This window comes from Chiloscyllium plagiosum, chromosome 8 (assembly GCF_004010195.1).
Source record: "Chiloscyllium plagiosum isolate BGI_BamShark_2017 chromosome 8, ASM401019v2, whole genome shotgun sequence".
Lineage (NCBI taxonomy): Eukaryota > Metazoa > Chordata > Chondrichthyes > Orectolobiformes > Hemiscylliidae > Chiloscyllium > Chiloscyllium plagiosum.
In genome coordinates, this window is record NC_057717.1 from 93,774,836 (window position 1) to 93,785,771 (window position 10,936).

At 39.6% G+C, this 10,936-nt stretch overlaps 1 protein-coding gene across 3 annotated transcripts in view; it reads left to right on the top strand.

The window, feature by feature from the left end:
- The window catches only part of LOC122552184 (adhesion G protein-coupled receptor E3-like), a 47,986-nt gene extending 41,572 nt beyond the window's left edge, over positions 1–6,414 (top strand). For all 3 annotated transcript variants that reach the window (XM_043694773.1, XM_043694774.1, XM_043694775.1), the window contains 4 exons: positions 993–1,084; positions 3,414–3,582; positions 5,873–5,981; positions 6,279–6,414. In XM_043694773.1, the coding sequence (XP_043550708.1) occupies positions 993–1,084; positions 3,414–3,582; positions 5,873–5,959 (348 nt within the window). In that variant the 3' untranslated portion in view covers positions 5,960–5,981; positions 6,279–6,414. The remainder of the gene's footprint in view (positions 1–992; positions 1,085–3,413; positions 3,583–5,872; positions 5,982–6,278) is intronic.
- The last annotated feature ends 4,522 nt before the right edge of the window (positions 6,415–10,936 follow it).

The following is a 10,936-nucleotide window of genomic DNA, read 5'->3' on the forward strand; positions in this document are numbered from 1 at the left end:
GGGAATGGGGGTGGAGTCATGAGCAGGGGTGGTGTTCCCCTCAGGGTTCTGGGGGCTGGGAATGGTGACAGCGGGATATGTGGGGGGCGTGTCAGCAGAATGCAGACGAGTGGCGGTGGGGGCAGAAGTGGTGGCAGACACGGCAGTAGGGGTGTCACTGAGCGTGTGACATCAGCGATGATGAGGGGGGGGGCAGAAGTGATGTCACATGTGATGTATGAGGAATTGTGAGGGGCGGAAGTGGTTGTGGGAGTGGCCATTATGGGGGCGGAAGTGACATCATCAATCAGCGTGATCATTATGTTACTGGACTAGTAATCCTTAAGCCTTGTTTAGCCACCCTGGAGATGTGAATTCAAATCCCAACACCACAACAGCTGGGGAATAAAAATTCAATTCATGAACAAAATCTGGAATTTTAAAAAAAAAAGTTACCATGATCATGAAACCATTGAATTGTTATAAAAATCCATCTTATTTGCTGATGTCATGAAATAGGAGATCTGCCATCTTACTAGACCTGACCACCACAGAACACAAGACCCAAAGCAATATAGTCATCTGAAAGGGCATGCAAATCACTTAGTTTTAATCAAGTAGGTAGCTCATCACACTCTTCTCAAGGGCAGTTCAGAATGGACAATAAATAAATAATTGAAGTGATGAAGAGTCATCTAGATTCAAAGCGTGAGCTTGCTGTCTCTCTATGGATGCTGTCTGACCTGCTGTGATCTTCAACATTTGTTGTTTTCAATTGAAGTAAATCCCATACTTCATTAAAGAATAAAATAAAAACAAATGTATAGCCAGTAGGAAACCATGTAAAAATAAGTACATATTCATGTCAAAATCTTTCTCTTAGGCATCTTGAGTTGTTATACTAATTTCCATTGCACTTTAGGGTGTTTCTCATGTGAACTTGCTTATGTTTTATATGCCCTGGAAAAGCTGACTGATTATGTTAAGATCCAGATATTCTAATTGTCCTGCAGGTTAATATTGTCATGTTCGGTAGAACATTCTGGATACTGACTGAGCAGATTTCTAAACGCAACACTGAAATATCACAAATCAAAGATTCCAGGTGTGTTGAATTACATTATTGAATATTTTCCCAACTCAAAAAGGAAATGCATCTAAGGAGGTAGAATGGGTGTTATAGCAAATCAGCTGTCTGGGTGAGGTGCCTGATGGCTGGAGGGTGGCTGACGTTGTATCTTTGTTTCAGAAAGTTTGTAAGGAGAAACTGGGGAACTGTAGACCCGTGAGTTTGACTTTGGTTGTGGGTAAATTGTTGGAAGTGATTATAAAAGTTAGGATTATGGATAATCAGAGAGCAAAAATGGATTAGGGACAGTCAGCATGGTTTAGTGTCAGGAAAATCGCATCTCCCAAACTTGATTGAATGTTTTGGAGGTTACCAAAAGGGTGAGGGCAGAGCAGTAGACATTGTTTATTTGAACTTTAGTAAAGCCTTTGACAAGATTCCGCATGGTAGACTAATTAGTAAAGTTAGGTCACATGGGATTCAGGGTGAGCTTGCCAATTGAATACATAATTGCTTTATGTCAGGAGACAGGGAGTAATGGTGAAGGGTTGTTTTTGACTGGAGGCCTGTGATCAGCAGAGTTCAATCCAGGGATTGGTTCTAGGTCCTCTTTTGTTTGTCAATTATATAAATGATTTGGATGATAATATAGAAGGCATGGTTAGTAAGTTTGCAGATGACACCAAAATTGATGGCATAGTAGACATTAAGAAGGTTTTCCAAGATTACAATCGGCTGAAAAACGGCAGATGGAGTTAAATCTGGTTAAATTTGCACTTTGCTATAACAAACAAGGGTAGGGCTTACATAATTAATGGTAGGGCCTTGGATAGTGTTGTAGAACAGAGGGATCTGGGGTGCAGGTACGTAATTCTTTAAAGCTTGCAACAAATGTAGTCAGGGCGGTTAAAAAGGTGTTTGGCACCATTGCCTTCATTGCTCAGTCCTTCGAGCATAGGAGTTGAGACATAATGTTGAGGTCGTACAGGACATTGGCGAAGCTCTTCAGGAATACGGTGTCCAGTTCTGATTGCCCAGTTATAGGAAGGATATTATCATGAAGGAGTGGATTCAGGAGAGATTTACCAGGACATTGCTGGGCATGGAAGGTTTGAGTTACAAAGAAAGGCTGGATAAGCTGAGACATTTTTCCACTGGAGCATAGGAGGTTGAAAGGTGACCTGATAGAAGTTTATAAAATAATGAGAGGCCTTAGTGAGTTTTGAGAAGATTTGTAGCTCAGGTTGAGGTTTTGGATGTAGGTTTGCTCGCTGAGCTGAAAGGTTCATTTCCAGACGTTTCGTTACCTAGTAAGGTAACAAAACATCTGGAAATGAACCTTTCAGCTCAGCGAGCAAACCTACATCCAATACGGAGAGGCATAGATAGAGTTGATGGTAGTTGAGCTTTCCCTAAGGTGGGGAATTCCAAGACTAGGGGCACATTTTTAAGGAGAGAGGAGAGAGATTTATAAAAAGACATGACAGGCAAACGCTTGTGGAATGAACATCCTGAGGAAGTGGTGGATGCATGTACAATTACAACATTTAAAAGACCTTTGGATAGATACATGAATAGGAAAGATTTAGCGGGATATGGGCCAGGAGCAGGCAGGTGGGACTAGTTTAGTTTGGAATTAGGTTCGGCATGGACTGGTTGGACCAAAAGGTCTGTTTCTGTGCTGTATGACTCTATGACTATGTTTTACACACTATTAACTTTCTTTTCCAAAAGGCATATCTTGGAAAGTTTCCAGTATTACAGCATTACTCAATTCCATATTGATTTTTCTATGAAATATTAAATGTCCAGTTTATAAGAACCATGCACTATAGAAAGGCACTTGGGCCATCATGCTCAAGCTGGATATTTGTAAGTGCTATCCAGTTTGTTCCTGTGCAACTATTTCCCCATACTCATGCATTGTTTTCCTCAAGTGTTCCTCCAGTTCTCTTTCAGAGGTTACTGTTGAATATGCTTCCACCACCCTTTCAGACAGGGCATTCCACTCCACATCACAGTAGTGTGCTGCATTTAAAGACATTTTACTTATCATTGTATTGGCTGTTATTTGGGAGTTATATTAAAACTGTTACCAGTGGTTGGTAGCCCTCTAGTTCCCAATCCCCTTGCCAGAATTTCACGTTACAGAAAATGAGACCAATTTAATTGAACTCCTATCACCAAGAGAAGTGTGACACTAACAGCAGAAGGGGTGAATGGAAGGCAATGTTAGAGGATTTGAGTGCTGGGGCTTGGAGATTTAAGAAGCTGAAATTATTCATACTTAATGGCTTGAGCAAAATTCATCAGCATACTTTAATACAATTTTGTTACAACAGAATCATTTTGTTTCCTTTTGCAGAATGCTGACATTTAAAATACTTTTTCAGCTAGTTATCTTGGGATGCCCCTGGATTATTGGATTCTTTGTTAACAAAGGTTCCAGTGAAATATTGGAATACATATTCATTGTAATTATACCTCTCCAAGGCTTCCTGATTTTTCTTATCCTGTGTGTTTTCAGTACTGAGGTATGGTATACAATACTGACACAGTGTAATGTTATGCTAAATTTGTATAAAATTATGCTTAGAGCCCACTCAGAATACTTTGCAGAAAGTGACTAGGCGGCACTTAGTCACAGTGCCAGGGATCCAGGTCTGATTCCAGTCTCAGGTGACTATCTTTGTGGAGTTTGCACTTTCTCCCCATGTCTCCAGGTGCTCCGGTTTCCTCCCACAATCCAAAAATGTGCAGGTTAGGTGAATTGGCCAAGCTAAATTGCCCACTGTATTCAGGGATATATAGATTAAGTGTATTAGTCAGGGGTAAATGTAGAGTAATAGGGTAGGGGAATGGGTACTCTTCAGAGGGTTGGTGTGGGCATGTTGGGCTGAAGGGCCTGCTTTCACATTGTAGGGCTTCTGTGATGATGGAATACCTTGCTAAGTTTGGGTCTTCATTACACAAAAATGATATAGATGTATGGGGAAAACTATTTATAAGGATGATAGCACATCTGAGAATTTTAATGGTACAGCTGATTTCTCTAGATAACCGAGAGACAATTTTATGAAGACTTGTAAAATTACGAAGAGGTTTGTGATGAAAAATTCAACAAAGGTATTTACATTTGTAGGGAGTTCAAAACAAAAGGCCATACATATGTGAAGTGAGAAACGGCGTCATGAGGGCATAAATAGAATATTATGGGCAGAGTTGGTTAGATAGAAAGAAGAACCAATCAAGTTCTAGGAATAATATCTTAACAATGTGACAGTATTCTTAGAATCTGGTACATCTCAGATCTCATGTATACATATATAGTGGTAACACACAGAAAAGAGAGATTTGAAGAAGCCTAAACCTAAGCAAGAAGATACTTGTTGGTCTTGCCTTCTCCTCAACCAGCCCCTGTCTTGAACTTAACACCTTAGATAGATGTGGGCATAAAACTGCAAGATTGAAAAGGGGGTTGGGGGCAATGTTTTTTTTTTGATTTTTGGCAATCTCAGTGAAGCTTTACTTTAAAGCCATCTATACTTGTCAGGGAGATGGTGGCTCACTGGACCAGAAATCCAGCCAAATGGTCTGAGTTCAAATCCTACCACAGCAATTCAAATTCAATTAATAAAAATTTGAACTGAAAGCTAGTCTCAGCAATTGTAACCAAGATCATTAAAAAGTCCACCTGGATCAGTAATGCTCCTTTGGGAAGGAAATCTGCTGTTTTGCGTGGTTTGACTCCAAATCCATGAGTCTCCAAATCCACACTAGCTACCCTCTGAAAAAGCACTAGCAAGCCACTCGTTCAATATCAATTAGGGAGGGCAACAAATGCTGGCTGTCCAGCAAGAGCTACAGCCATGAAAATTATTATATCTACAATTATTTGATGTTGACCGTCCAAACCCTCTCAACATACATTAAGATGATAACCAAGACACAAACGTTTCTTATGTTCAAAGGCAAGTGTAAGGCTGTGTGTTCGGGATGTAATTCAGTTGGTCAAACTACCAGGTTTGAAGCAAAACACACCTTATTCTAACACAATACTTAAAATACAAACAAAGGAAAGAAAATTTGAAATAACCTAACTCTATTAGAAAACTTAACACGATATTAGATTATTTAAATACTAAACAGCACTGTTCCAATATAGTAATGTCTCATAAACACACCTTTGGCAAAGGCAAATTCAATAAATTCAGTCTTAACCTCTCTTCATAAAAAAAAATGAAAAAATACACCTCTTAAAGCTGTAGTGTCATTACAGGTAACATCTATCTTCAACAGGAGATGTTTTATTCCAATAGCATCCTTCCAATTTGAAGAGCAGGAAGGGAAGCAATAAAGGAAAATATAATTTCTGGATCAAATACAATAAGTGAGCAAGATGAAAATTTCAAAATGTGCAAATTTTAAAAAGTAATGAGTGATACAGACAGAGTTAATGGTAGTTGTCTTTTGCCAAGGATGGGAGATTTCAAGACTAGGAAAGAAGAGAGGAATGGGGGCAAATCATTTATGCAGAGTGTGGTTTGCGTGTGGAATGAACTTCCTGAGAAAATAATGAATATGAGTACAATTACAACATTTAAAAGATATTTGTATAACTATATGATTAGGAAAGGTTTGGAGAGACATGGGCCAGTAGCAGGCAGGTGGGATTAGTTTATTTTGGAATTATGTTCAGCATGGACTGTTTGGACCAAAGGGTCTGTTTCCATGCTGCATGACTCTGTGCTTCTACGACTCGGTGTCTCAAATCAATAGCCACAGCATCTTTTTGAAATCTCTCTATGATCTTCTTTCTCAAAGGTGAGAGATGAATTTAAGAAATGGTTTCTGGGAGCTATGCGAAAGCACAAAACATCCACTTCAACACTTTATTCTGATACCACCTAATCCAAATCAGTCAGTGATGTGGGTAAGTCTGCAGTTTCCAGTTGTTCTGCAGTTGAACAGCAGGGTGAATGTTTCTCACATCCATAAAAGGTTTTTTCTTAAACCTAGATAATTATCAACAAGGTGTATTTTATTTGTTGCAGAACTAAGACACATTGTCCATATATTGCAACCTTATACAAAGATCCCAGAGGCAGCAACAATTTGGGATGCTGAAAAGACCCTATTGTCCCTTACCCTATTTATTGTGGAATGTCATCTGCTGTGAGATTAAGCAGACCAAAAATCTGAATAATTTTTTTTTTCTTTTTCTCCCCAGAGTGAAGCCAAAATATAGGCTGAAGAAGCATAAACTACAAGATGTACAATTATTTCTGAATTTTACTTGTTTTTAATCCAGTATCAAGAAAATTCTTAGTTCATTGAGAAATATATATAGCTAATTGTTTGTTTCGTGATCAGTTCATTATATTTTGATTGAAGATAGAAGTGAAAGGTGTGATTTTCTTATTCATTAGCTATCAAGGAGGTGTGGATAACACCAAGATGAGATTTATTTCCTGTTCTATGATATGTTAAGAACAAATCATGATTCTACTTTTTATATATGAACAAAATGAGACATTTTCTCAGGATTCATCTTTCTCCGATTCTCCTTAAGGAAAAAAAATCAACCTGAGAAATCATCTCACCAAAAACAGGAGCAAAGGCAGTTCGCCAAGGCACTATTACCTGTATTTTGCTGTGTATTTTTTAATGGATAGATGAAATCAATTATATTGCATTCATGCTCTGCTAAGTTTTCACATTTCATGTTCCTAACTGTAAATAAAATAATATGTATAGTTTAGCTCGCACTGTGTGTTTTGATGGCAAGTTATGTTTCCAAATTCTGATTTGTGTGACACTTCAATGGGCAACTCACGTGTAGTCCAATGACTGATGCAGAGTTGAGCCTAGTATAAATAAAAATGCAGAACTGTGGATACTGTAAGTCAGAACCAACAACAGAAATTGCTGGTAAAGCTCAGCAGATCTAACAGCATCCATAGAGCGAAATTAGAGTTAACGTTTCAGGTCAGGTGACCCTTCCTCAGAACTGACCCATAACATGAACTCTGCCAGACCTGCTGAACTTTCCCAGCAATTTCTGTTTTGGCTTATGTTGAGACTAGACTAATCTAACCAATACCCTTAACAAAATAAAGATCAAGCTGATTAGTGGTTCCAGCTGCCATTGGCACCTGTAATTTGGTCATGAAAATGAAAGAAGTTTCGGAAATAACCCAGAACACAGCAGTATCTAAAATAATGTCATTTATATCTATTCTGACATCCAGAAATGACACACAGTCAGTTGCTTATTATTAAAACTTAGGATACAAGGAAGCCATTCAATTCATCAAGCCTGTTCTGTGCAATTCATCCAATTATCACTAATCTATGGGTTAACTCTATTTGCCTAACCTTGGTTCTATAACTCTGACTACTCTTGCCAAACATGAACATTTTAAATGATTTAATAAAATGAACTAGAAAAGCATGTGGCAAATATCACAGATGTCACAATACATTATCAATGGTTTATTTGGGCTGTGATGGTAGTGATTATAGCTTATAATGTACAAAATGATCCTGAAAAATTGCCTTCTATCAAAATGAGCCTGGTGTAAGAATAGATTGTAAGGCATGTCTGGAATAACCTGCAAACAATTGTTTCCCATTCCAAGATCATCCTTCTTCCTCACTGTCTCAGTAGTCATAAATTCATCCTGAAATCTGAATATTTCAAAAACTCGTTTGAGTTTCATCACTGTGAATGATCCATTTTCTTTGTCAATTTCCATCCTCAGAATCCCTGATAGATCCAGAGTCCAATACAGGATATACTGGAGAACTTTTATGATACCCTTCTACACAAAACACTCTAGCAGAATAATCACTTCTGTTAATTTGCTAGGTCTTCCTTCCTCCCCAATCTTCTCTGTCCTTTGAGCAGCCTCTGACCAATTTCCCTCTCTTTGACATTATTAATCCTAGCTCTAATTCTGGTTAGTTCCTGTACTGAGATAGACTTCTGCTTTTTTTTTCTACATGGGTGCTGGCAGGTGGGACGAAATTGGGTTGGGATATCTGGTCGGCATGGACGGGTTGGACCGAAGGGTCTGTTTCCATGCTGTACATCTCTATGACTCTATGTCCTCTAGTTCATTTAGGGCTATTGTGCTCTTCTGGAAGAGGTGTAGATTCTACTGAAGCATTACCTCTGACGGAAAGGACAAAAAATATACCAAACTGGAGATGTCCCCATCTTTATTTCAGTTCTTATGTCCCTTTACACCATCATCACTTGTGCAATTTAACTTTATGCACTCCATCTGATCTCAAATCTTACCTTATGACTTTTTGCCTTTGTCTTCCTTCTCTCTGCTTGATTAAAATCTGTTGCTCCTCCTGTCTGTACTACATAAATAAAAAAGTGCTGTACAGTATTGACGACATACAAACCACATATCCCTCCAGCAGTAACTATGCTTGAAAAGTAGAATTACTTCTTTGGTTGAAAGTGCTTTGGTATCTTTTGGAGGCTGTGAACAATTCACGTAATTACATTTCCTTTTTAAATCAGTCTTTTGTTCAAGAAACTCAATCAATGTAAAGGCTGAACTGTAGGTGACTTAATGCTAAAATCATTTATTGACAAATAAACTAAACCATAATAGCATTTCTGTGGAACAGCCTGATTCATATCATACAGACAATATCCCAGACACCACTATCACCATCTGTGGATTTGTCCTGTCACACCAGCAGGACAGACCCAGCAGAGGTGGCAATACGGTGGTATACAATCAGGATGGTGTTACTCTGGGAGACCTCAACATTGATGAGGTCGTATGATTGCAGGTGAAACATGGGCAAGGGAACCTCCTGCTGATTACCATGTACCGTCCGCTTTGGCTGATCAATCAGCACTCCTCCATGTTGAGCAACACTTGGACGAAGCACTGAGAGCAGCAAGGGTGCAAAAATGTACTCTAGGTGGGGACTTCATGCCCACAACCAAGAACGGTTCAGCAGATGCACTACTGATTGAGCTAATTGGGTCCTAAGGGACACAGCTGGGTCTGCAGCAGATAGTGAGGAAACCAACAAAATGAAAAAACATACTTGACCTTATCCTTACCAATCTGCTGGCTGCAGATGCATCTGCCCATGACAGTATCAGTAGGAAGTGACCACTGCACAGTCTTTGTGGAGACGAAGTGCTGCCTTCACTTAAGAATCCCCTCCATCCTATTGTCTGGCACAATCACTGTCCTAAATGGACAAGGTTAAAACTCAACACCAGATTATAGTCCAAGGTTTATTTGTAAGCATTAGCTTTCGAAACACTACCTCTTCACCAGATGATCGTCAACAAATAAACCTGTTGGACTATAACCTGGTGCTGTGAGATTTTTAACTTTGTCCAGCCCAATCCAACACCGGCTCCTCCAAATCATGACAGACTTCAAATAGATCTAGCAACTCCAGACCGGGCATCAATAAGGTGCTATGGATCATCAACAGCAGCAGATTGCTGATTCCCGATCAAAATGTCGATTTTCCTGCTCCTCGGATGTTGCCTGACCTGCTGTGTTTTTCCAGCAATACACTCTCAACTTTGATGTCCAGCATCTGCAGTCCTCACTGTCTCCTAGCAGCAGATTGCCCTATAGGATGGATCTGCAACCTCATGGCCTAGCATATTCTCAACCATTACTATCAAGCCAAGGGATCAAGCCTGATTCAATGAAGCATGCAGGAGGGCATGCCAATACCAGCACCAGGCAAACCAGAAAATGAGATGTGTTATGGACCAGCCCAGACCACCTCAAAACATTTCAAAAAGGTAGCCCATGACATCAAATACACTCAATTGAGTGTGACATTAAGGAACCCCATCAAATCTGCAATCAATTAGTGTCATGGGGAAATCTCTCTGCTGGTTGTAGTCATACTTGGCATAAAGCCAATTCAATTGACAACATGATATCAGTAACAATGACAACTGTACTGAAGACTTCTGTTCCAGATCGTGCGACTCCCCTAGCCAAGCTCTTCCAGTACAGTTAGTGGAAAAATTTCCAGTACAATGTGAAAAATTTCCCAGCCATATCCTGTACACAAAAAGCAGGAAGAGTGTCACCCAGCCAATTACGACACGATCTGTTTATCTCAATCATCAGTAAAGTGATGGAAGGTGTCATCAACAATTCTATCAAGCAGCATCTGCTCAGCAATAACCTACTCACAGATGCCCTGTTTGGGTTCTGCCAGAGCCACTCCCTGACCTCAGTGTTGCCTTGATTCAGATATAGACAAAAGAGTTGAATTTTAGAGGTGAGGTGGGAGTGACAGTCCTTGACATCAAGAAGGCACTACCAAAACTGGAATTGATGTGTGTTCAGAGGGGGAACACACTCTGATGGTTGGAGTAATACTTGACATAAAGGAAGATGATTGTGGTTGTTGGAGATCAATCATCTCAGCTCTAGGATAGTCATGCAGGAAGGAGTTCATCAGGGTCATGTCTGAGGCCCAACTATCTTCAGTTGCTTCATTAATGATTTTCATTCCATTATAAGGTCATAAATCGGCATGTTTGCCAATGTCTGCATAATGTTCAGCACTAATTGCAACTCCTCAGGTACTTAAGCAGTCCATGTTCAAATGTAACGAGATCTGGACAATATCCATACTTAAGCTGACAAGTGGCAAGTAACATGTGCATCACACAAGTACCAGGCAATGACAATCGCCAATAAGAGGCAATTTAACCACTACCTCTTGACATTCAATGGTATTACCTTCACTGCTTCACAGGTCACAGATCAATAAAGGTACCTTTAAGAGAGCTATTCTCCGGGCAACCAACAGATGTCTTTAGCTTGGCAGTTCTCCCCCCGACTGTTCAATTTTCCCTGGTCTTAT